The sequence below is a fragment of the Pseudophryne corroboree genome, chromosome 4, assembly GCF_028390025.1.
Source record: "Pseudophryne corroboree isolate aPseCor3 chromosome 4, aPseCor3.hap2, whole genome shotgun sequence".
NCBI lineage: Eukaryota > Metazoa > Chordata > Amphibia > Anura > Myobatrachidae > Pseudophryne > Pseudophryne corroboree.
The window spans coordinates 374,856,052-374,883,544 of NC_086447.1; the positions used below are offsets into that span (position 1 = coordinate 374,856,052).

At 42.6% G+C, this 27,493-nt stretch overlaps 1 protein-coding gene across 12 annotated transcripts in view; it reads right to left on the reverse strand.

Annotated features, from left to right (window-relative positions):
- The window catches only part of VWA5B2 (von Willebrand factor A domain containing 5B2), a 136,748-nt gene that overhangs the window by 108,944 nt on the left and 311 nt on the right, over nt 1-27,493 (reverse strand). For 3 of the 12 annotated variants that reach the window (XM_063916630.1, XM_063916628.1, XM_063916641.1), the window contains exons 2-4: nt 8,841-9,031; nt 7,643-7,788; nt 6,527-6,685 (exon numbers count right to left, since the gene is read on the reverse strand). In XM_063916630.1, coding sequence (XP_063772700.1) covers nt 6,527-6,685; nt 7,643-7,788; nt 8,841-8,851 — 316 coding nt within the window. In that variant the 5' untranslated portion in view covers nt 8,852-9,031. Of the gene's footprint in view, nt 1-6,526; nt 6,686-7,642; nt 7,789-8,840; nt 9,032-11,957; nt 12,386-12,456; nt 12,662-12,690; nt 12,840-12,895; nt 13,122-13,142; nt 13,178-27,493 lie in introns of those variants that run through there. The other 9 variants (XM_063916636.1, XM_063916634.1, XM_063916633.1 and 6 more) reach the window with 9 other exon arrangements.

Sequence of the window (27,493 nt, forward strand, 5' to 3'; positions counted from 1 at the left end):
TTTATATGGGCGACCGCCGTGATGTTGTCTGACTGAATCAGTACCGGCTGGTTTTGAAGCAGGGGTTTTGCCTGACTTAGGGCATTGTAAATGGCCCTTAGTTCCAGAATATTTATGTGCAGGGAAGTCTCCTGACTTGACCATAGTCCTTGGAAGTTTCTTCCCTGTGTGACTGCTCCCCAGCCTCGAAGGCTGGCATCCGTGGTCACCAGGACCCAGTCCTGTATGCCGAATCTGCGGCCCTCCTGAAGATGAGCACTCTGCAGCCACCACAGCAGAGACACCCTTGTCCTCGGAGACAGGGTTATCAGACGATGCATCTGAAGATGCGATCCGGACCACTTGTCCAACAGGTCCCACTGAAAGGTTCTTGCATGAAACCTGCCGAATGGAATCGCTTCGTAGGAAGCTACCATTTTTCCCAGGATCCGCGTGCAATGATGCACCGACACCTGTTTTGGTTTTAAGAGGCCTCTGACTAGAGATGACAGCTCCTTGGCCTTTTTCTCCGGGAGAAACACTTTTCTCTGTTCTGTGTCCAGAACCATCCCTAGGAACTGCAGGCGTGTCGTAGGGACCAGCTGTGACTTTGGAATGTTTAGAATCCAGCCGTGCTGTTGTAGCACTTCCCGAGATAGTGCTACCCCTACCAACAACTGCTCTCTGGACCTCGCCTTTATCAGGAGATCGTCCAAGTACGGGATAATTAAAACTCCCTTCCTTCGAAGGAGTATCATCATTTCCGCCATTACCTTGGTAAAGACCCTCGGAGCCGTGGAGAGACCGAACGGCAACGTCTGGAATTGGTAATGACAATCTTGTACCACAAACCTGAGGTACTCCTGGTGAGGATGGTAAATGGGGACATGTAGGTAAGCATCCTTGATGTCCAGCGATACCATGTAATCTCCCTCGTCCAGGCTTGCAATAACCGCCCTGAGCGATTCCATCTTGAACTTGAATTTTTTATATATGTGTTCAAGGATTTCAAATTTAAAATGGGTCTCACCGAACCGTCCGGTTTCGGTACCACAAACATTGTGGAATAGTAACCCCTTCCTTGTTGAAGTAGGGGCACCTTTACTATCACTTGTTGTGAATACAGCTTTTGAATTGCCTGTAACACTGCCTCCCTGCCTGAGGGAGTGGTTGGCAAGGCAGATTTGAGGAAACGGCGGGGGGGAGACGTCTCGAATTCCAGTTTGTACCCCTGAGATACTACTTGAAGGATCCAGGGATCCACCCGTGAGCGAGCCCACTGATTGCTGAAATGTTTGAGACGGGCCCCCACCGCACCTGGCTCCGCCTGTGGAGCCCCAGCGTCATGCTGTGGACTTAGAGGAAGCGGGGGAGGACTTTTGCTCCTGGGAACTGGCTGTATGCTGCAGCTTTTTCCCTCTACCCTCTGCCTCTGGGCAGAAAGGACGCGCCTTTAACCCGCTTGCCCCTATTGGGCCGAAAGGACTGTACCTGATAATACGGTGCTTTCTTTGGTTGTGAGGGAACATGGGGTAAAAATGTAGACTTCCCAGCTGTTGCTGTGGAAACGAGGTCCGAGAGACCATCCCCGAACAATTCCTAACCCTTATAAGGCAGAACTTCCATGTGTCGTTTGGAATCTGCATCGCCTGTCCACTGCAGAGTTCATAACCCTCTCCTGGCAGAAATGGACATTGCACTAATTTTGGATGCCAGCCGGCAAATATCCCTCTGTGCATCCCTCATGTATAAAAGTGCGTCTTTTATATGCTCTACGTTTAGCAAAATAGTGTCCCTGTCTAGGGTATCTATATTTTCTGACAGGGAATCTGACCACGCAGCAGCAGCACTGCACATCCAGGCTGAAGCTATAGCCGGTCTCAGTATAACACCTGTGTGTGTATATATAGATTTCAGGATAGCCTCCTGTTTTCTATCAGCAGATTCCTTCAGGGCGGCCGTATCCGGAGACGGTAGTGCCACCTTCTTTGACAAGCGTGTGAGCGCTTTATCCACCCTAGGGGATATTTCCCAGCGTGACCTATCCTCTGGCGGGAAAGGGTACGCCATTAGTAACCTCTTAGAAATTACCAGCTTTTTATCAGGGGAAGCCCACGCTTCTTCACACACTTTATTTAATTCTTCAGATGGAGGAAAAGCTACTGGTAGTTTTTTCTCTCCAAACATTATACCCTTTTTTGTGGTACCGGGGGTAACATCAGAAATGTGCAACACATTTTTCATTGCCTCAATCATGTAACGTGTGGCCCTACTGGAAGTTACATTAGTCTCATCGTCGTCGACACTGGAGTCAGTATCCGTGTCGACATCTGTGTCAACCATCTGAGGTAGCGGGCGTTTTAGAGCCCCTGATGGTTTTTGAGACGCCTGGGCAGGCACAGGCTGAGAAGCCGGCTGTCCCACATTTGGTATGTCGTCGAACCTTTTATGTAAGGAGTCGACACTATCACGTAATTCCTTCCACAGCACCATCCACTCAGGTGTCGACCCCGCAGGGGGTGACATCACATTTACAGGCATCTGCTCCGCCTCCACATAAGCCTCCTCATCAAACATGTCGACACAGCCGTACCGACACACCGCAAACACACAGGGAATGCTCTGACAGAGGACAGGACCCCACAAAGCCCTTTGGGGAGACAGAGAGAGAGAGTATGCCAGCACACACCAGAGCGCTATATAACACTGGGATCCCACTATCAATGAGTGTTTTCCCTATAGCTGCTTTTTTATATATATTATATATATATCTATACTGCGCCTAAATGTAGTGCCCCCCCTCTCTTTTTTACCCTTCTGTAGTATTCAGACTGCAGGGGAGAGCCAGGGAGCTTCCTTCCAGCGGAACTGTGAGGGAAAAATGGCGCCAGTGTGCGGAGGGAGAAGCCCCGCCCCCTTTTCGGCTGACTTTCTCCCGCTTTTTCTGTAATACTGGCAGGGGTAATTTTACATCTATATAGCCTCTAGGACTATATATGATGTATATTTTGCCAGCCAAGGTGTTATTTATTGCCCTCAGGGCGCCCCCCCCCAGCGCCCTGCACCCATCAGTGACCGAAGTGTGAGGTGTACATGAGGAGCAATGGCGCACAGCTGCAGTGCTGTGCGCTACCTTGGTGAAGACCGAAGTCTTCTGCCGCCGATTTTCCGGACCTTCTTCGTGCTTCTGGCTCTGTAAGGGGGACGGCGGCGCGGCTCCGGGAACGAACTCTAAGGTCGGGTCCTGCGGTCGATCCCTCTGGAGCTAATGGTGTCCAGTAGCCTAAGAAGCCCAAACTACCACCTGTTAGGTAGGTACGCTTCTTCTCCCCTTAGTCCCTCGCTGCAGTGAGTCTGTTGCCAGCAGATCTCACTGAAAATAAAAAACCTAAATATACTTTCTTTCTAGGTGCCCAGGAGAGCCCCTAGTGTGCATCCACCTCAGCCGGGCACAAGAATCTAACTGAGGTCTGGAGGAGAGTCTTAGTGGGAGGAGCCAGTGCACACCAGTAGTCTAAAAGCTCTCTTTATAGTTTTGCCCAGTCTCCTGCGGAGCCACTAATCCCCATGGTCCTTACGGAGTCCCCAGCATCCACTTAGGACGTTAGAGAAAGGAAGATTTTCCACCCCTATTTTGGAATCAGCATCCGCTGACCATTGACGCAACCACAGAGCTCTGTGGGCCTAGACCGCCATAGCAGCAGTACAGCCATTTATCTGACACAATTCTTTAACAGCTTCGCTCATAACGTTTGCAGCATCCTGTATATGTTGGAACAGCGTTATGATCTCATCCTGGAGCAGCGAGTCAAAACCATTAATAATATTATCAGACCATTTGACCACTGCCCTTGAAATCCACCCACAAACTATTGTGGGACGTTGTGCTATGCCCGTTGCCGTATATATTGCTTTAAGGGTGTTCTCAATTTTACCGTCAGCCGGGTCTTTAAGGGAAATTGCCCCCGGCACCGGCAGTACTAATTTACGCGACAGTCTGGACATGGAAGTATCTACCGACGGGGAAGTTTCCCATACCTTCCTGTCCTCAGCGGGGAGGGGGAAGGATGATAACAATCTCTGAGGAGTTTTGAATTTCTTGTCAGGGTTCACCCATGCCTCCCTGGCCAGGGAGTTTAATTCCTTTGACACAGGAAATGTGGCTGGGGATTTTGGCTTTACCTTAAAGTACAATTCCTCATAAAGTTCTGCCTCCTGATCGGGTATGTTTAGAACTTCCCTTACTGCACAAATGAGGGTCTCCACCCCAGGGGACAGAGAGCTGTCCTCATCCATATCATCTGTGTCATCTAAATCAGTGGTTCTGAACCTCGGTCCACAAGTACCCCCAACAGTTCATGTTTTCCAGGTCACCTAGCTGGTATACAGGTGTATTCATTACTCACCGACACATTTTAAAAGATCCACAGGTGGAGCAAATTATTTCACTTGCAATCCTGTGAGGAGACCTGGAAAACATGAACTGTTGGGGGTACTTGAGGACCGCGGTTGAGAACCACTGATCTAAATCATGCAACTCAGAATCAGAATCAAAGTGAGCGTTTATGAGAGCCCAACAGAGGAGGCTGAGAAGCCTTTCTGTTATCAGCAGCCTTAGCAATACAAGCAGTGGAGGTTCTTGCCACGGGCAAGCGGTACTTTTGCCTGGGGCGCCGCCTTCCGGAGGGCGCCGGCGCCATCCAGAGGGCGCCGCACCAGGGCAAGATCCGCCACTGTGCCCCCCGCAGTGCCCTGCTGTGCCCCCCCGCTTTGAAGGGAACCAGACGCGTAGCGTCTAGTTTCCCTTCATTGAGAAGACCTTAGTTGTGCGGTGCGCGATGACGTCGTCGCGCACCGCACAGCAAAGGTCCTCTCCATGAAGGGAAACTAGACGCTACGGTCTAGTTTCCCTTCATGTAGAGGACCTTTGCTGTGCGATGCGCGATGACGTCATCGCGCACCGCACAGCATAGTGGCACAGACACTAGGGGTCATAATTGACCTCTAGTGTCTATGCTGTTCTATGGGAGAGACGTAATAACGTCTCTCCCATAGATCGAAGAGAAGAGAGGAGAGGAGAAGAGCGGCGCCGCCGGCGGAGGGGGTCTGCAGCGGTCTGGATCAGGAACGGGGATGGTAAGTATACTTTTTTTTTATTTCATTTTTTCTTTCAGCGTCGTGACCACGCCCCCATTTGAAGCCACGCCCCTATATTTTGCCCGTGGCGCCACAAAGCTAAGAACCGGCCCTGAATACAAACCACAGATTGTCTCAACACCTATCTCTCTCCTAGCTGCAGCCAGTTCTGAATTTACATTCTGAATCATGCTCTTAAAAGTATCCAACCAGTCAGGTGCTTGGGAGCTGTTTCCCCTTGGGCATAATGAACAGTGTTCACACATGAGGGACGCCTCTGAAGAGGGGGTAGAATTACAAGCAGTACACATCAGTTTGATGGACACCATGACAATGCAGCGAAAATACACTGAAACACCACCACACAGACCTCAGAGAGCACTGGAGTGATATAGAGAAAATGAGACCAACACACAAACATAGCAGCGCAGTGTATATCTGAGTATGTGGATCACACTATCCTATGTGCAGCGGCGTTACCGCTGATGTGATCCCCACTTGCTATGACCCCCTGGTACCAGTACAGAGTCTGTAACAGCCTGGGTCCATGGAGAAGCAGCGTGCATGCAGTCTTGTGATCCGCAGCAGCAGAAAATGGCACCTTCCCGCCTCTGGTCCCGCTCTCTGGGAAGCCCCACCCGCATTATGGGGCGCGGTCCCTCTTAGAATTATACTGGCTGAAACACACCAGATAGAACGAATGCTGACAGATGCTGAGCACCCTGTAGAGCATTGCTCCATTTTTAGCCAGTGTGGTCCGCGGTGGGAACCGCAACTCGTGGCCCGTGACATGCCGCCAAACCGCACCAGGGACCCGCTAACCGGGACGCCGGTGTTAACACTCATCGTACCTGTGACTCTTCGGCATCTGTTGAAGGGTGGCGGCTTGCTGCTGGTGTGGGCACACACAGTGTGGTGTGTGTGACAGCACCTCAGGAGCTCAGTGTCCTGTCAGCAGGGCTTATGAACCATTTACCCTCAGGAGGTTGGTTCGGTCCCCCCTCTTAGTCTCACAAAGCAGGTAGACTGGTTGACAACCAGTACTACCTGAAAAAAAATAAACTAAAATAAAAAATAAATGAAACTCTCTGGAGCTCCAGAGGAATGCACCCGGCTCCTTGGGCACATTTTTCTAAACCGAGTCTGGTAGGAGGGGCATAGAGGGGAGGAGCCAGCACACACACACACACTAAAGGGTTTTAAAGTGCCAGGCTCCAGTGGACCCGATCTATACCCCACGGAACTAAAGTACAGTTCACCAGTATCCACTAAGATGTTAGAGAAAGAGTGTTTATGATAATGTTTAACCCGGAGCAACCACGGGCTATTGTGTACCATATGCGTGCTCCTCTTACCATCTATTGGGAGTATATATTGTCAATATAGTAACAGGCATGCAGTTTGGACTTACCCTTGGGGCAGTGGCATGGTAAGGATTCCCACTGACAGCTAGAACAGCATTCTTCCATTCGGATCTGACTCTGGACCTTAGCTTTAACCCTCCTGTTCCCAATCACCGCCTCAAAACTTGTCACCACCTCTCCCTCCTCCAGGAGGTATATAAACATGGCTACAAAACATACAAACAATAGCATAGCCAGTGACTTCCGGCATCATTACAATCTGCTACAGGTAGTAAACTGTATGCGCAGGAACCATGCACAGTGGGCCTGATTCAGAAGTGAATTCAAAGTGTTTGCAATGCCGATGTTTGTGTAGTTGAGCGATTACACAAATAGTCAGTAAACACTTGTGGGAGGTAACAGATTGGGGGCAGTCAAACATGGGCGTGTTGCAACAATTCCATGGAGGTGGCTCAGCCTACAAGTGTATCTTCGTACGAAGTTGTAAAGGCCAACTGTAGGGTTGGCGAGAGGTCCAATGGTGTATTTAATGTTGTGTCTTTGTAAGCAAAGTGGCAGAATAGAGACACTGCCAGTGGGTATCTCTGTATGAATCCCCAAGGCTCAGTCTTTGGCATATTTTTACAGATCCGTTTCTTCTGAATATGCCGTTATGAATGTGTCCACCTCTGAATCAGGCCCAGTAAGCTCTATGATGATCCATAGGATACCAGAGACAACCATTCCCTCATTTCCATTGCTCTTTGGCACAGCAATATAGGAAGAGCACGTAGCACATTTGTTCTCATAAAAGGTGATTACCAACCTATTAACAGCATTATATTTTCAAATATAAAAATTATGTTGTATCACATTTGCCACTGAAACAATGTCAATTTATGGAACATCTCTGTTACCTAAGACATCCTTGAAAGATTGAAGCTTTCCTCTATTACTGGACATTATAGTACGTATTCGCTTTTCTGCCATTGCTCAGTGAGAACTTTGCTATATAAAACTCATTCTAATGATGGTGATGGTCTTAGGTCAACAAGGACCAATGGCTCAATTATTGAGCATGTTTATCTGCCCACTGGAAAATCTTGGTTAACATTGGCATGCAGTGCTTGTATACCACTAGATAAGATGTGGATTCAGTGACAAAAGATAGATTATAAACCCACCTTGCACTGTGTCACTACCAGCGTTCAAGTATGTGAGATGTGCATTGAGCCCCAGACTGAATCCATTGGCGCAGGCACTTACACACGAAGCCTCCAGAGGGAGCTGCACCCAGGAGGATGTATCATAGAGGCCAGGCATCCTGTTACTGGTGAGAAAAAATGGTTATATATTTGCATATCAAATTGGCAGTAGTCAGTAGTTTTAATAAACAAGGTACATGATGACTGGCCATAGTACCCATAGGGTACACATATCAGATTACAGATCATCTTTACTAGGGACATTGAGAGCATACATCCTAAAGGGCCTACACACTTGGGGGTAAATTTACTAAGATGGGAGTTCTATTTAAGATGGGATGTTGCCCATAGCAACCAATCAGATTCTACTTCTCATTTATCTAGCTCCTTCTAGAAGATAATACCTGAAATCTGATTGGTTGCTATGGGCAACATCCCATCTTAAATAAAACTCCCATCTTAGTAAATTTACCCCTTGGTGATTTGGCCGATTTTTCATCAACGATTTTTTTACATACACACTGAATGATTGATTTTTATGGCCTATTTGGACAATATGACTTTACATTACATCAATATTGTCCAAATTGGCTTGCATGAATAAACGATGATAGACTGCGGGGACGTGTATCGTTCATCGTTGATGCATCCATACTGAACGATATGACCGATTTATCGTTAATTTTTAAACTATATCATTTATATCGTCGTTCGAATGTAGGACATTTAAGTTAGATGTTCCACACCCAATCCATTCCACACATCCTTCTCCATTATTTTCACTAGGTACATAAATAGATGGTTTGCAAAGACCAAGTAGAAATGAGAAGAAATAAAACAAGTAAATAGAATTTACAGAAACCAAGTTTTACGCATTGTCTTAAACAGAACTGGCCATGCTAGATACCTAGTTTGCCTATATAGTACATAGAGCCCTGTCGCCTACACATAAATCTTTGGGCTAGGTGCAAAATCGCTTGGAGAGTGATAAAATGGAGAGAGAAAGTACCAGACAATCAGCTCTTAACTGTCATTTTTCAAACACAGCCTGTAACATGACAGGTAGGAGCTGATTGGCTGGTACTTTTTCTCTCTCCAGTTTATCACTCTGCAAGCGATGACGCATCTAGCCATTCATCTTCATTAGTGTCAATCGCTAATTTGCACAACTACGCACCTACTGCACATGTGTAACTCCCTCCTCTGCCTTTCTCTGGTTTCCTAGCTGCTCTGTGATGTAACTAGGTTTCTAGAAGTGATCTGGCGCTGTGCTTGCCAGTAAATTAATCATTTATCTGGGCACATTCAACTACATGCATATATAGAGGATAGAGCATAGGCCGCCTTGGACAATGCAGCCAATCATACCTGTTATAGAAATAAATAATAGCATAGGGGAAACCAATTACTGAAATTATTCAAACGTTTTTATACAAGTTTGTACACATATTTTACTATAAATATAGCACATAAGTAAAATATGAAAAACAGCAGCTATATATATATATATATATATATATATATATATATATATTCACACAATGACATATTCAGTGTTCAGAACATAGTAATGCTTTGGTAAGCTTCTACATCAAGCATTCCCAACCTCAGTCCTCAAGGCACACTAACAGTGCAGATTTCAGTAATATTCATGCTTCGACACAGATAATTAGTACCTTAACTATTTTGTGTCATGTCTGCTCAAGCCTGGATATCACTTAAGGTGGGTACACACTGGAAGATATATCTGCCAATCAATTGATCGGCAGATATATCTATCGACGGATCGGGCAGTGTGTTGTGCATACACACTGGCCGATCCGTCGGGGACTGACATCATGAACTGGGCGGGCGTGTACACATGCCCGCCCAGTTTAGCTCTCAGTCACCGCCGGCTGCCGCAGCATGTGTATGGGCGGTCGGCCGACCGCCCGTACACACACAGCGACGCGCCAATATATCGGCCGATATACCGGCCAGTGTGTACGGGCCTATACACCTGGACTGTTAGTGTGCCTTGATGACTGAGGTTGTATTTAAGGCCAAAGTGCAAGACTGAATAAACAGAACTACATCAGATGTCATATGAAAAGTCTCCATGCCGAATCTCTGCATGATTGCAGTTACACTTGTGAATACTAATTACCAGAGGTTCTCAAACATGGTCCTCTAGGCACCCCAACAGTCCAGGATTAACGTATATCCATGCTTGGCCATAGGTGACTTAATTAGTACCTCAGTCAATTTGATTTAACCATCTGTGCTGAACCATGAACATACTTCAAACCTGGCCTGTTGGGGTGCCCTGAGAACTGCGTTTGAGAACCTCTGCTCATTACACCACTTAAATATCCTATGACAGCCCTATCAGATCATGTACTATTCTACACATTATTTCTAAAATGCTCTTTCATCATTCAGATATTAAAAACAGAATTGGACTCATGAGATATTACAATGGGTTCATTAGGAAAATGTTATTGTTAATAAACCTGGCTGTTGGAAAAAGCAACCCACACAAAATATAGTTAGCACGGATCACTGGCTGCTCCAGGAACATCGAACATCAGGTCGTTCGTTGTACAAGAAGAAAGAGGATCCCAAGCCGTACTCTAAAGCAGGACTGCCAACATTCATACCCTGAAGCTCTTAAAACATATTATCCTGCAACAATAAATCCTGTTTTGGTAAGGAGGTGCCATAGAAGGCATAGTACTGTGCATAGTCTACATTGAGCATGGCTTTCATGTGGTTACACATGGCAACACTGGAACATCTTGCAGGAAGAAGGAACCTTCAATAAAACAAACTATTATAAACCCACCAATTCTATTTCCAAGTGTAAACAATCAAGATGTATAAAACGTGTATAACATGTACATACTGTAGTGACTCCTTGGAAGGATAAATGGAATTGCCTATGACAAAAATAATAATAATAATTTGGACGGCTATGGACAGGTAATCTCAATTAACATCTGACTGGAAGAAAATGCAATTGCTTGATGACCGTAATCCGATAGATCATGTGATCTGGTCAGTGGCCCTGGCTACATTACACAAAGATCATATTGGGTGAAAGCATCGGCCTCCATGTGTCTGTGTGGGCAGATGTAGAGCTCCAGACAAAAGCCAGATGCTGAAAACACATATGCAGCATTTAAAGAGGACTCTGAGCAACCATTGTTGATGACCCACACCCTGATAATGTAATGTACCAGAAGCACAATACCTGAAGAAGGTATTAGGAGGTCTACAAATGGAATGCTTATATTTATATGTGGGTACACAGGCACTGGTTTCTAGAGTACTAATTGAAAGGAAGATTATATGAAGAAAATGCATGATATATATTTCACAAGGTACAGGTTAAAACAGACACACCTATAAAGCAGGGGGAATCACCACCACACACAAGACAGTCACGGGCAGGATCAGGATGGCATAGACACCAGATGTAGAAATGTACAGCGACACAGAGATACCAAGAGCTGCTGCATGTATAATATAGCTATTAGCTACCAAGGAGAAAAGATCTATGAAACATTAAAAATGCATTAGGTCTGTGGTGCACACATTGACAGTTTATCCTATAAGCCTATGTAACATCTGCTGGCTAAGCAGAGAAAAGTTGAACTTACTATAAATTACAATTCATGTGTCACATTTGATTAAACCCCCCAAACCATAGGGCTTTGCATCCTAAATCAGAACTCTTCCCATATAAAAATATTGCACCCAAAAACAGAACACACCTTAATGCAGTCAGCTGCAGTCAAAGCAGGACTGGCACCCAGAGGCAGACCCTCCCTCACATCGCTATCCTACTACAGGGCATAGTACCAATGCATGAAGCGTTCCTCTAGCATAGTCCACTCTCAAAGACAAATGCAGACTGTGACACCCAAGACTTATAGTAAATCTACCGTTATGGACATAATATCAAGAAACAGAAGTGATGAGAGACAGCAGGACCATGGAACAGAGATCAGCACAGCAGAAGACACTCCTAATGTGACATGAGAGTCCTAAACCACCTGCAGAGGATCCCACCCAAACATAGGAGCCAATAACATGAAACTTGGGGCTGCAGTACTTTTATAGGTAATTAGGAACAACAAAAACATTCTATATAGCCTATGAATACTTCACATCTAATGCATTAGTATGGTTCTCATCACTATGCAGGAATGATGAGCATGGATCACTAGAGGCTTGGTCAGTGGCTATGTAAAATATGGATTATAAATTAGCCCAATACCACAGATGGTAACTGAAGGTGCTGCACTAGTACCAGTAAGTCTGTGACCTCTGACCCCTGATGGAAAGTACACTGGGGTCTCCGATGGGGTCGTGCCAGGGTGCCCCAACCTCACACACCTCCTGGTCCTCACGGTGATGTCTCTGGGACTGTGCCAGCACTGCAGACAATCGGGGTTTGGAGGGTGCGGTCTCTCTCTTCTCCCAGCTCTTCCTTATCGTGTGCAGGTCGTTCTCCCCCGTCTCTGTATCTCACCCTGCCCTCGGGATGCTGTGTGCCGGTGCCGCCTCCTCACTGTCCCCTCCTTCTCTGGCTCCGGACTGCATGGAGGAAAAGCACAGGGAGGGAGTGGAGCCTGGCTCTGGCTGTGTGCTGCACCTGAACTCCCCACGGAGCCCTGCTGCCGCCTGCCTGCCGCACACACACAGCTGTACGAGTCAGACCACACACCTCTAGCAACATCACAAATCACTACAATCATTACACAAACATACAAACCTAAATCACAATATCCCCAAACTAGTGTGCTTACTGCTTTCACAGGGAAACTGTGGTTTTATGTTGGATACATGTTACTATCTCTTCCAAATGTTCTTATTGCAAAACAAAAGAGCATAAACAAAGTAATAAAGCTTAACCCCATTCAGTTATAAAAGAAACATCTATTGGTAAATGTTTGTGTGCCTGCTGAAAGTAGAAATAAAGCAGTCTCCATGTTACAGGTAAGTGCCCCCCTTCCCATCCCCACTCCATCTGCTCTAATTACCCTGTTTCCTGTAATAAACGAGAGGCACCTGCTGCCTAGTGATAGACTTGGGTTACAGGATGGAAGAGAGGACTTTGCTGTTTACCAGCACTCTATCCTGGTCCTGACTCCATGTCCTGGCCTTGTACATCAGCAGAGGAACTCTCAGTGTCCTAGTACAGGTAATCGTGTGGATCCTGCCTAATCCTTGGGTGTCATTACTGACCTTGGAAAGCAGCAGCAGCTCTCCAAGGAACCATGGCAATAAAATCATTATCCACTGACCGGAAAATACACCAGTGATTCTAGATGATGAGACAATAACTCCACCTGTTAGATTTGCTTTGCTTATGTGAAATCAGATTTGCGATAAAAGTTCAGAACATGGGCTACATCTATATTAGTTTGATACATATGGTATATGTTTACTTATGTTTGTAAACCCCATGTTCTGAATTTGCACCCATATGTACCTATTAATTTATACTAGCTGGCACCTTCTAGTTTAGAAACCTCAGAATCTGCAAAACATCAGCTGTGCAAAATAAAGACACTATTTATGGAAGCAGCCCTAATGAGGGTGGAGTATGTTGAGGGGGAGAGGACTGTCAAGAGGGAGGGGTCACTCATCAGAGGTCCTGATTCTGAGATAGACACAGTTGGGGCCTCCTTTGCTTTACGTTATGCTAATGTTTACCTGTGACTTTATGCTAGAGATGAGCGGGTTCGGTTCTCAGAGAACCGAACCCTACCGGACTCCACGTCCCGAGCCCGAATCCGAGTCAGGCTCAGGTTTTCCCGCCTGACTCGGAAACCAGAACGAGGCAAAGCGTCATCATCCTGCTGTTGGATTCTCGCAGGGTTTAGATTCCATATAATGACCCACGCGTCGCCGCCATTTTCACTCCGGCATTGGAGAGTGTAGAGAGAGGACTTGTCTCCGTTCTCTCAGTGTCCTCAGTGTCTGTGTCTTGTGCTGCATCTGTCCAGTCACAGTGTTGTGTCCTCTGCTGCCATATGTCCAGTGCTGTCCAGTGGTGGTGTGTTGTGCTCCATTAGTTCAGTGGTGGTGTGTTGTGCTCCATTAGTTCAGTGGTGGTGTGTTGTGCTGCATCAGTCCAGTCACAGTGGTGGTGTCCTCTGCTGCCATATGTCCAGTGCTGCTGTATAATAAGTCCCTTACAGTATTGCTGTGTTGTCCTGCATCAGACCAGTGGTAGTGTCCTGTGCATCAGGCAGTCCAGTCACAGTGGTGTCCTCTGCTGCCATATGTCCAATACTGCTGCTTAGGGTGCTGTGTTGTGCTGCATCAATTCAGTGGTGGTGTATTGTCCTGCATCAGTCCAGTGGTGGTGTCCCTGTGCTGCCATATATGTCTAGTGGTACTGCCGTATATGTCCAGTGATCCTGACATATAATTTCATTAATCCTGCCATATAATTCCAGTGGTACTGCCGTATAATTACAGTAATCCTGCCGTATAATTACAGTAATCCTGCCGTATAATTCCAGTGGTACTGCCGTATAATTCCAGTAATCCTGCCGTAAAAATACAGTGGTACTGGCGTATAATTCCAGTAATCCTGCCATATAATTCCAGTAATCCTGCCGTATAATTCCAGTGGTACTGGTGTATAATTCCAGTAATCCTGCCGTATAATTCCAGTAATCCTTCCATATAATTCCAGTGGTACTGGCGTATAATTCCAGTGGTACTGGCGTATAATTCCAGTAATCCTGCAGTATAATTACAGTGGTACTGGCGTATAGTTCCATTAATCCTGCCGTATAATTCCAGTAATCCTGCCATATAATTACAGTGGTACTGTCGTATAATTCCAGTAATCCTGCCATATATTTACAGTAATCCTGCCGTATAATTCCAGTGATCCTGCTGTATAATTCTAGTGATCCTGCCATATAATTCCAGTGATCCTGCCGTATAATTCCATATAATTCCGTATAAATCCAGTCCAGTGGTGCTGCCACATATATTCAGTGGTGCTGTCCTGTGCTGTATATTATTTACTCCAAATAAAGGGGTTATTAATATTTAATCCAAATAATTTTTACAGGGTTTGGCTTGTGAGGTGTAGGGGTACGCTCTCCTCTGCTGCATATTGAGTTATATAACTCCAGAAAAATAATGGAGCACAAAAATTTGGAGGATAAAATAGGGAAAGATCAAGAACCAATTCCTCCTAGTGCTGAAGCTGCTGCCATTAGTCATGACATAGACGAGGAAATGCCATCAACGTTGTCTGCCAAGGCCGATGCCCAATGTGATAGTAGAGGGCATGTAAAATCCAAAAAGCCAAAGTTCAGTAAAAAGACCCAAAAAAAGAAATTTAAATCGTCTGAGGAGAAACGTAAACTTGTCAATATGCCATTTACGACACGGAGTGGCAAGGAACGGCTAAGGCCCTGGCCTATATTCATGACTAGGGGTTTAGCTTCACATGAAGATGGAAGCCCTCATCCTCCCGCTAGAAAAATGAAAAGAGTTAAGATGGAAAAAGCACAGAAAAGAACTGTACATTCTAAGATGGTATCACAAATCCCCAAGGAGAGTCCAAGTGTGTCGGCGGTTGCGATGCCTGACTTTCCCAACACTGGACGGGAAGAGGTGGCTCCTTCCACCATTTGCACGCCCCCTGCAGGTGCTGGAAGGAGCACCCACAGTCCAGTTTCCGATATTCAAATTAAAGATGTCCCTGTTGAAGTACACCAGGATGAGGATATGGGTGTAGCTGGCGCTGAGGAGGAAGTTGACGATGAGGATTCTGATGGTGATGTAGTTTGTTTATGAGGCACCGGGGGAGACACATTGTTGCCCGTGGGATGAAGAAGCCCATTGTGATGCCTGGGCAAAATACCAAAAAAGCCACCTCTTCGGTGTGGAATTATTTCTCCACTAATCCGGACAACAGGTGTCAAGCCGTGTGTTGCCTCTGTCAATCTGTAATAAGTAGGGGCAAGGATGTTAACCACCTAGGAACACCCTCCCTTATACGTCACCTTCAGCGCATTCATCAGAAGTCAGTGTCAAATTGTGAAACTTTGGGTAAGAGCGTAAGCAGTCCACTGACACCTAAATCCCTTCTTCCTCTTGTACCCAAGCTCCTGCAAGCCACACCACCAACTCCCTCAATGTCAACTTTTGCTTTTGCAGAAGCAGCTGGAGAAATTGAAGGAGGAGCTAAGATGGAGCGATTCCACAAAGTATGTGGGACTTGTGGATGGAACCCTTCATTCACTTTGCCATGATTCACGGGTGGTGAATCTGTTGAAATCAGAGCACTACATTTTGGCCACCGTGCTCGATCCTAGGTTTAAAGCCTACGTTGTATCTCTCTTTCCGGCAGACACAAGTCTGCAGAGGTTCAAAGAACTGCTGGTGAGACACTTGTCAAGTCAAGCGTAACGTGACCCTTCAACAGCTCCACCTTCACTTTCTCCCACAACTGGGGCTGCGAGGAAAAGGATAAGATTTCCGAGCCCACCCGCTGGCGGTAATGCAGGGCAGTCAGGAGCAAGTAAGCGGGGAAACGCGTCTGTCAGTACCTTTGCTAACAGACTACAGCGGACTAACATCCACTAGCTGGTTAGCTAAATTACACCCCCGCAGCAAGGGAACGCTTGTACCATTATTTGCCCATGGACTCCGGATAAGGTCGAAAGTGTGAGCACCGGCCGGGAGGACAAGCAATTTTACCGTGGCTTAAAGCGGATCCATGTTCCACTCCACCATAGGCTACCTGCGGGTAAATTAGCCAGGAGGATCATCACATGCACCGTGATTGAACAGAGGCTCTTCTACGGTATATTACTAATATTCATTCACAGATTACTGCAGGACAGTGACTGTTGCTTTTAATCAGCTTTGCATGAACTGCTCTAACAATACTAATAAGCTGCAAGCAAGGTGTTGCTTTAATTATTGCTACTAATACATGTGCTATTGACCAGATGACCTGACATATGGACACAAGTACTACATAAGGATGATATATAGATACAAGGTCCACTGAGAGTTTAAAAAGCTCATGAGTAGTTATCCCGGATAAGAGCTATATTGTTGAACATGTGTCATGTATGTAATATCTGTTCCACTTGAGATATATCACAAGCCATAGTTGCTGAATAAATAAGGAAAGTGATCCCAATAGAGTGGGGGCAGATATATCTACATGTGCACACAAATTAACTCTTTAGAGAATAATTATTAATTTTTCAGCTGTGTATTGTGATTTTTATTGTGTTTTTATGTATTGCCGGCCGGCATTGAGTACAAAGTATGCGCATAGGCTGCACATGAGGTGCCATTGCTGGCTTTCCAACTGCATTGTAACATCACCTTGTGGGGCTTGCACCTAATTTAATCGACCCATCAGCGTTCTACTTAAGTGTTTAATTTGCCCACCACATAATGATGGCAGGAAACAAATTGTTGAAGCGGAACCTATTTGGAAAGCAGAACTCATGCTTTTCCAGAATAGTGATGAAATCACATTGATATCCTGCTTTACCAGTAGTGAGCACTTTTTCTGTAGCGTTTTCTTATTTATATCATGGTAGATGTCTGTGAACCTAGTCCAATGAAAGGCCTATAAATGTATCATCAGCATGCTCTGATGTTTTCCTGTCTAGATTATATACTGATAATGCTTCACATGCCTTTTCTCGACACGAGGGATTATTTGCAGTCTTTCGCTCATGTTGTGTTAATGTCCGCACCTCCTCCCACACCCAGAGGTGCAGGGTCTGTGGTAAGAAACTGGACATCCCCTTATGGGACTTTCCGATGGGCCACATCTTGAGGCTCCAGCAATGCTGCAGCCTTAGCTGGAACCATGGGGTTGGGCATATTCAGCCTGCTGAACGAGATAGTGGTGCAGAAAGCCTTATGTATCCGTATTTGCTGTGTATTTGTGAATCAGTCTAGGTGTCTCTTTTTATGGGTATTTTTTTTTAACTGATTTATTGTAAAGACTATTATACCACCGTTTGTTGATACTAGAAGTCACTTTGGTTATTACATGCCCTGTTTGAAAGCATTGGATCTCCATCTCATGCACTGTCCCCAAACTATTTGGTACCTTCCAATATAAATTACAGGAAGGGTACATTCTCTTGTTGCCTTATAGGTAATTGTCTGCACTTAGTATAATATTAGGGCAATGGATATTGTCTGAATCAAAATATAATTCATTATAAATAGGCGATGTTACCATAGTGGACAGTATACTGGATATATATAGTAAGGAATAGATATGAAATAAGTTTGAATGTATGAGGTAATGTTTAGCTGATTTAAGAGATTAGGTTTGTGTATGTGTTTATATAGATATACTGTATATTTGTGTTTTACAGCAAGATGGTAAAAAATAGTGTAGGGAACAGGTTTATTCTGCTCTAGTCATAAATAAGGCCAGAGAGGTTACAGTAAGATCAAGAGTCATTGTAGAGAAAAGGTATTAGGCCATAAATGATAATAGGTATGTGACAGAGCTCTGTTGGTCATTGGAATTCACAGGTGTGCTTACAGTAGATCAGAATCTACTGGTTTGTCTATTGTCCAGTGAAGGTTAAAAGCTAGGGAGTATAAATTAACTACTATGAAAAGAGATCACATCCATTGATAAAACATTGTGTAACCGACCCCAGGAAAACTTGTCAATACAACAGAACTTTGGATGAAAAGACATTCCAGATTTTACAATACTATACTTGCTTAAGGCAGTGTGGACACCACACTTTTATGACACCATGCCTCCGTGAACAGGACACGACAGCCCAGTTCAATGTTTGTTTTATTACACCTTGGAATCTGACAAACCTATAATTACCTATTCCATTGGAAACTATGAGAATATGATAGTTTGAATTGGTAAAATATGAGATAAAAGGACCAGACTTGTAGTTAGGAGTTAGAAGGAAGAGGGAGAGGGAGAAGAAGAAGGAGAAGGAAGGAAGTCAGTCAGGAGGAGAAGTCATGGAGAACATGCAGAAGGAATGATTCTTGGGATGGCAATCTTTAACTTGCAAGTATAAATATGATAATAATTGAAACTGTTTGTGAAACTTATGTCATGTTGTTTTATGTTATGTAACGAAGGAAACATAGCATAGCTTAATATAATTATAATTAGTATATATATCACTACTGTGTATATCTTATTCTGTACGATTTGATCTGCCTGTAAATAAAGAATCATATAAAAAGAGCGGTAATATTCAAGCTTGAACTCTCTTTAAGGAATCTTAACTTTATAATTTCATAAGTCATATATATATAAGGACTGCATATATTTATCAGCCAATTAATTTGTAAGCCTGACATAATATATTTGCAGATATATATGATAACGCATATTAATTTAAATATATCCATATATTAATAACCATATATGTTATATTAAATATTAATATTCATAAATATGATTCCATAAAGCAATATTGGCGACCACGAATTGGACTTGTTATTACTGAATCTGATTATCTGATTTATAATATTTATGAGGAGTAGCAAATGCTATAAGCTGGCTACCAAATCTGCAGAATCACGGTGGGGATGTATCTATGAAAATTTATTACCATTGTGTAATGTCAATTTTGTATTCTGTATAACCTAGGATAAATGTGTTAGTGCAATATACGTTATTTTAACTAACATAATATCTATTAGGAAGCAGCACCAAAGGCTATAAGCCTGCTGGCAAAATACAAGATCACAGTGGAATAGGTTACAAATGAGAATAAAGAATTTAAAGGCCTAGAATAGAAAATGTGCACAGTGGAAAAGAGTATTTCCAAATAAATGTATAAATGTACCAGGTATTAGAGTTTAACCTTAAGACACCGGTCAATCTTAAGGAGAGGATACCTTCAGTACTAAAAACAAAGAATATATAAATTTAGCATTGAAATGTTAAAAATGCAAAAGTTTTCTGTAGCATTTAGAAAAATGCGCAGAACTGCGGCTCTAGAAGCCAAACAGAAATGTAAAGAAGAATCAGGTTCACGTCTTCGTAAGGCGTGCCTGACCATTAATGCAAAAATGCATTCGTTATTTAAGTCCCTTAAACAGAAAAATAAACAGAAAAAGTTTGGGGCAGAAGCGAAAAGCCTGACAGTTTGTAATCAAATTGTCAAGATCTCTGATGAAGAGATAACATCCAGCAAGCAAGCTGAGATAGAAACACCAAACAGGAATAGTGTTGAGGTATGTGAAACTCTGTACACAGAGTCTACAGGAGTCAGAAATGACTTAATCAGTCAAGATCCTAAAATTAAGGAAAGTTACATGTTGCAGGACTGCATCAATGTGCAGCGCATGGAGTCTGCTATGGTCACACAGACCACCAGCAGAACAGCCTCTGTGGTAAAGGAAGAAAGTAGCAATGTGCCGGATGTGTCTATCATCAGACAGCACATTAATGTAAAGGAGGTAGCAGCAATAGGAGATGTCCCCTATACTGTGTCTAGTAAGGGGGAAGATCATTGTAACTCAGATTATGAGTATTCTGCTGAATACACTCTCAGAGTTCCCAATGTAAATGAAGAATTTGTTATGCCCTTAGGCAAAGGTGAATTGTCAGCAGATTTAAACACTGATAGCAGCAGTACAGTGCACACAGGGGTGGGGAAGTTCCCCATGGTGAAAACTCCCATGGCAACCAGAGTTGCAAACCTTGAAATGTATTCACCTGGAAACATGTTTAAAGGGAAAATCCATGAAATTAATTCAGGAATGCATGTTTACAAACAAAGTTCCCAAACTTATGTAACCCCCACAGAGCACTCAGAGACTTCTAGTGATGGTGCAAATGTTTGCATGCTCTCAGAGAGACCACATGCAGAGTGTCATTCTGCAAACCACACACCAATTAACAATGACAAAAAGGATCACCAGGATGAAAATGTTTTTATGCCCTGGTGCCATAACCATTTTATTACAGGTGTGGAAAGACAGAAAGCCCTGGGACCTGCAATACATATTTGGCAAAGTTTAACAAGTTTCTCTCCCCACAAAAGTAGGTTTTTTCAGAAGCTCCAAGATTCTTCCAAACTAAGGAGCCACACCAAGCAGCAAACGCTATGGTTAAAGACAGTCTGGGACCAGGCTGCATCACAAGGGAGTATGGTCACAAGTGAATACGGTAGTATCATTCCTTTACTTGTTAGATCCAATGAAGCCATTGTTTGCTTTGATGTTCAAACAGCCACAGTTTCCAAATTAAACCTGCATCATATCTGCAGCGACAATTGTGCTGTCATTGACACACAATGTGACAGGAAAGATTGGCACAGGCCAGAAACAATTGTTTGTTTGTTATTCAATCGTTAAAAGACACATTTGTAAATTCTGTACCTGATAACATGCAGCAGATAGGACAGAATGCATAGCAAGCTATGTTAAATCACTGTATAAATATCTGTGATAGTCATTGTATGTATTTTTGTTTGATTCATAGTAATCCTGGCAACCTGTATACAGAATGGTGCAAGACTCCAAAAAGACTCCAATTTACAAGGGAAAAGGTCTTCATTAACCCTTTCATCGCTGCTATCCAGCAAAATCTACATAGCATCCCTAAAGACTGATATATGGACAAATCCTCAAGGAGTTTTCCAGTTTCACAAGAAAGGGGAAGGTTTTCATTAACCCTTTCATCACAAGTAATCATTACTTGTCTTTCAAACTACATGTACACTCCCACAACAGTGTACAGCACATCTCATCACTGTGATTATACAGAACTGTCTCATCCCTTCATATACCTTAATCACATATATGTAAACATTTGTCTGAGATATATTTTATATCATTGCATATATACCTTGTAAATATTTTATGTTTTTTTTATATATTACACAATAGATACTACCTATGCTTCCTTCGTAAAAGCTTCAAAAGTAATTAAATATCTAATACAGGATGGTATACCACGTTATAACAAATTGGGCCGAGATTATTAAGTGGGATGAATAATTCTCTTAATAAAGACTGTCACAAGTCTAAGATAATTATTTGTAGCATAACAGGGTCACTGTATATGCACATGGCTGCATATAAAATAATATTGGATGGAATTAGATATATTTAAAGCCATTCCTAAATGATATTTAATATCTGTTTGAAGCAAAATTATATTCATTTATTGTATTGATAGGATGTTACTATATACACATCAAAAGCATTTTAAATAATTATTAGTCAAAATATAGGTAGGATAGAAAACGCCTTTATATGGGTTAAACTGGTATAAGTTTATGTAAGATTGAGATGTATAAATAGGTACAAGGTAGAATAAGGAGATTTAAGACTGCATGGTAATTTATTCAGTGAGGAAATACAGAACAGAGTAGGTGTACTACTCACAGCCATTTGTGGTACTATTGCCCGAAGACAATTAAGACCTACTATTAACAAGCAAGGAAAGAAAAAAAAAAAAAAAAAAAAAAAAGACTGTTTCATATATGCCTGTTCTATTCAAAATCACAACCTGTTTGTGCAAAAGCAATATGGACACTGGTCACAACTGCGGCATTGGATAAACGCAAAGGAAACAGAACTGCTAAAGACTGTATAAAGACTATTACTATTACTGAGGGTCGTCACAAGTACTGAATGTTCAAGACACAGCACTCGACGTACACAGCCCTCTGCCTCAAACAGCGAAATGGCAAGCAAAGGAGCAGCTGCTACGAAGAATTCTACTTCTAGTAATGGTGCAAATGTTGCAAACGCAAGGCCATAATGCAAACGCAAGGCATCTCCAATTGCAAGCAAACCACGCAGATGACAGTCTTATCCCAGTAAATTGCTACATACAAGAACAGCAAAAATGTCCAAACGTACTGATCCAGATACAGAAAAAAGGTCTACAATTGGGCTATTGTATTCCAAATGTCTGTAGAAATTAGTTTTCCTCATGAATACTGAATAAAAACCTCAGTTTTGTCTGCTTTAGTTAAAAGTAGAATAAGGTTAGGTAAGCTAAGAATTTTTAGAGATTTTTAAAATCATAATGGTTATTATTATTACACTTATGGTATATATTATGGTTACAACGAAAGTTATGTTTGAAGGAATATTTTGAAATGTATTTGGAAGCAATTACGCTAGTTTAATGTGTGGCCAATCAAAAGAATTTCTCATGGCCACAAGGGGGCGACTGTTGCCTTATAGGTAATTGTCTGCACTTAGTATAATATTAGGGCAATGGATATTGTCTGAATCAAAATATAATTCATTATAAATAGGCGATGTTACCATAGTGGACAGTATACTGGATATATATAGTAAGGAATAGATATGAAATAAGTTTGAATGTATGAGGTAATGTTTAGCTGATTTAAGAGATTAGGTTTGTGTATGTGTTTATATAGATATACTGTATATTTGTGTTTTACAGCAAGATGGTAAAAAATAGTGTAGGGAACAGGTTTATTCTGCTCTAGTCATAAATAAGGCCAGAGAGGTTACAGTAAGATCAAGAGTCATTGTAGAGAAAAGGTATTAGGCCATAAATGATAATAGGTATGTGACAGAGCTCTGTTGGTCATTGGAATTCACAGGTGTGCTTACAGTAGATCAGAATCTACTGGTTTGTCTATTGTCCAGTGAAGGTTAAAAGCTAGGGAGTATAAATTAACTACTATGAAAAGAGATCACATCCATTGATAAAACATTGTGTAACCGACCCCAGGAAAACTTGTCAATACAACAGAACTTTGGATGAAAAGACATTCCAGATTTTACAATACTATACTTGCTTAAGGCAGTGTGGACACCACACTTTTATGACACCATGCCTCCGTGAACAGGACACGACAGCCCAGTTCAATGTTTGTTTTATTACACCTTGGAATCTGACAAACCTATAATTACCTATTCCATTGGAAACTATGAGAATATGATAGTTTGAATTGGTAAAATATGAGATAAAAGGACCAGACTTGTAGTTAGGAGTTAGAAGGAAGAGGGAGAGGGAGAAGAAGAAGGAGAAGGAAGGAAGTCAGTCAGGAGGAGAAGTCATGGAGAACATGCAGAAGGAATGATTCTTGGGATGGCAATCTTTAACTTGCAAGTATAAATATGATAATAATTGAAACTGTTTGTGAAACTTATGTCATGTTGTTTTATGTTATGTAACGAAGGAAACATAGCATAGCTTAATATAATTATAATTAGTATATATATCACTACTGTGTATATCTTATTCTGTACGATTTGATCTGCCTGTAAATAAAGAATCATATAAAAAGAGCGGTAATATTCAAGCTTGAACTCTCTTTAAGGAATCTTAACTTTATAATTTCATAAGTCATATATATATAAGGACTGCATATATTTATCAGCCAATTAATTTGTAAGCCTGACATAATATATTTGCAGATATATATGATAACGCATATTAATTTAAATATATCCATATATTAATAACCATATATGTTATATTAAATATTAATATTCATAAATATGATTCCATAAAGCAATACTCTCTCACTAAGATTTGGATATTGCCTGTGAAAATACATGTATACCATACTTATATGCCCCTTGACATTTAGTTTAACTAACTAAGGTCAAGCAAAGTGGTTGCCTGCGCAGTCTCAGATTCTGAGCACTATTTATCCAAAATGTTCCTATTGTATTTAGAATGGACATCATGGGGGTAGGTAACAGAATTTGAATTTGTTGTGCGTGAAGATGCTGCATGTACCAAAGACACCCTATAAGCATGACTCATTGGGATCAATGATTCTACATGTAATTTTGCTATATGAACTCTACCTTTATGGTGGGTACACACTGCCTTTAGATATGGACTAGATGGGAGCGCGCATCACAAGAGACAATACACACAGTGCGATTTGATCAAGACGGGATGCTATTTGAACTAAAAAGATCAAATAGCATACGAGAATCGCAGCGTGCATGGGTACTATTACTATAGCATAAAACTGATTCGTACAGTATATCAGGGATATCTGTTGTATTAAAGCTCAGGACTATCATAACTTAAACATCTTTTGTGAGAGATTTGCTGGAGTTACAAAGATAAAAAGCAGTTCTGAAGCGCTGATAAATGTTAATGCAGAGCTGCAGGCCTATTGTGGGGTGTGTATCGGGTCATGATACCGACACCAGGATCCTAGCATTGAGATATCTGGCGTGGGGAGGTGGCAGAGCGCAACAAAGCCCCTTTCGGGCTCACCACAGGTTCTATTCCCACTCTATGGGTGTCCTCGGTAACGGCCCCTGTTAGTCAGCAAGCTGACTGTCGGCATTGTGGGTTGTAGGTGTCAGTATTGTGACCGGCGGTCACATAACTACATGCCCTATTGTGAAGTGTTATCCTAAGATACAAGAACCTGCACTTCTCAGACTAATGTGCATTTCTCATCTTAATCACATTATTGTGTGAAATTGTGTTTCCTTTTTCAAAATGTTTTATGCAATTTTTTTGCATTTTGGGACATCTGCTGCATTATTAAAAATCTCTCTCTTCAGGCTTTGATTAATCACACGTAAATGATAAACTTTGAATTAACATACTTTTTGTATTGCTTAGTCTCAGTTTTAGTGACTGTGGCCCTGGATAATATCAAAATATGGCTCCTTAGCCGTCATCTCAAATAAACATAACAAAATCCTCTATGCTAGGGTCCATAAGGTCTTTAAGCATATAACTCTCTAAAGTACTGTTGATGTAACCCTGTGTCTCTTTATTCATTCATGTGAGAGAGAGGCTGTCCTTTTAAATTAAATATTACACATGCCCACTCTGTATGTGACTATCCCCTGTACGTTGCAGAAAAGGGGGAACATAATTATTCTATTTGGGTTTTCTTTCTGTAGCCTTTGTCGTCTTCTGATTTTTTAAAATAATTTGTAATGTCTTATTGAGTGGACAATAAAGCAATTTGTATGTAATGAAGTTCATATGTTGTTCAAACCAATCCATTCTTTTGTTTTTAGTTTTAGCTCATATGTTAAAGGACCTCCTGTTGCAATTAATTTTATCTGAAGAACTATTACACTACGTATATATACACACCATGCTATATATCCCTGACTGGCAGATCTTCATAGACTGGTTTTCGGGAATCAATCTCAAGTACTTATAATATTTTTAATGTCCTTGACAAAACCGCATCAACCTACATCTCTTCACTTTTCTCAAGTATCTTCCAACTTGCCCCCTCCTCTCTGTACAAGGGCTGTCTCTCTCATCTACACCTGCTCCCATTTATTTTTTGGTTGGGCTGCAACCAAAGCCGGCCTTAGGCATAGGCAAACTAGGCAATTGTCTATGGTATTTAGGGGCACAAGCAGCTTCTGCTGATTAAAATGATATGTAGCATGACTATATTCTGTGTGTGAATGCGGCTGTTTCTGCATACAAAATGAAATGTTACAGTGTATTCCTGGAAATCACTGTAACGTAGCATTTCATATGCAGATACATCCACAGTCACACACAGAATATAGGCATGCTTCATATCATTTTAAACAGCAGAAGCTGCTTGTCATCCTAGCCACATAGCAATGCAAATAAGATGCATTTTTTTTATCAAAAAGGGTGCCCAACGTTAGCAGAGCTGCCTGCTGACCCATGCCAGGAAACTCAGGCTTCATGGCATATTGAGGCAAGATGTATGTGGACACATCTGTATCCAAGCAGAGGTCACAGTGTCAGCAGCCAGGTGAGTGCTGTGTATGGGAGAGTTGGTTGTGAAGTAGTGTTCCGCATATGTGTGATGGGCACTATGTGTGTCATTATGTGTATAAGGGCATTAATAATGTGTGGCTTAATATGTAAGGTGCATTATGTTTATAAGGACATTAGTAATGTGTGTCATATGTGTAAGGGGCATTACTGTGTGGTATTATATGTATAAAGGCATTACTCATGTGTGGCATTATGTGTATAAGGTGCTCTACTGTGTTGCGTAACATATACAGTAGAAAGGGCACTACAGTGTGGTCTAATGTGAATAAAGAGCAATTTGGTGTGGTGTAATGTGGATAAGGAGCAATTCAGTGTGATGTAATGTGAATAAGGAGCACAACTGTGAGGTGTAACGTTTATAAGTTTAAGTGGTACTACTGTGTAATGTAGCGTGAAGAAGAGACACTATTGCATGATATAATGTGAATAAAGTTGCAATACTGTGTGACGTAATTTGAATTGGGGGTACTATTGTGTGGCCATGCTCCTTCCCAGCAAGAACACACACTTTTTTGAGCTGTGTGCCGAATGTCAGCACTGCTCCTATTTAAAATATAGGGCGTAGGAACACCAAAATGAGGACTGCTATGGGTGAGGGGTGATGGTTATGGGAAAGGGACGCAGGGTCAGAGGCAGAACTAGCGGCAATGATTGGGGGCACCAGCAAAAATCTTGCCTAGGGCATCATATTGGTTAGGGCAGGCTCTGGTTGCAACCATTCTGCGGAATGCCCTCCCCAAACTGAAGGACTTTCTTCCAGACTATAATGTTCCCTGACCACTAACCTCTTGCACATTCACATCTTGTTGGTACATTTACTGTAGATATGCTGTATTTACACAGATTCCATTATATTCCTAAATCTTATCCCTAATTCCACTTCCGTCTCTTCACTCAGCTCCCCTTCATACTCGCAGAGCTGGGTTTATCCAAAATTATCTGCTAGAGGGTCTAGACAGCTCTCAAAACAACCACAGCAGCTCCCCACATATAGGAAGAATTTTATCCTAAGGAATAATGGCCTTTGTGCATGTTCCCCAAAAAGGGTGAAAAGGATATGAGGGGATAACAAAGAAAAC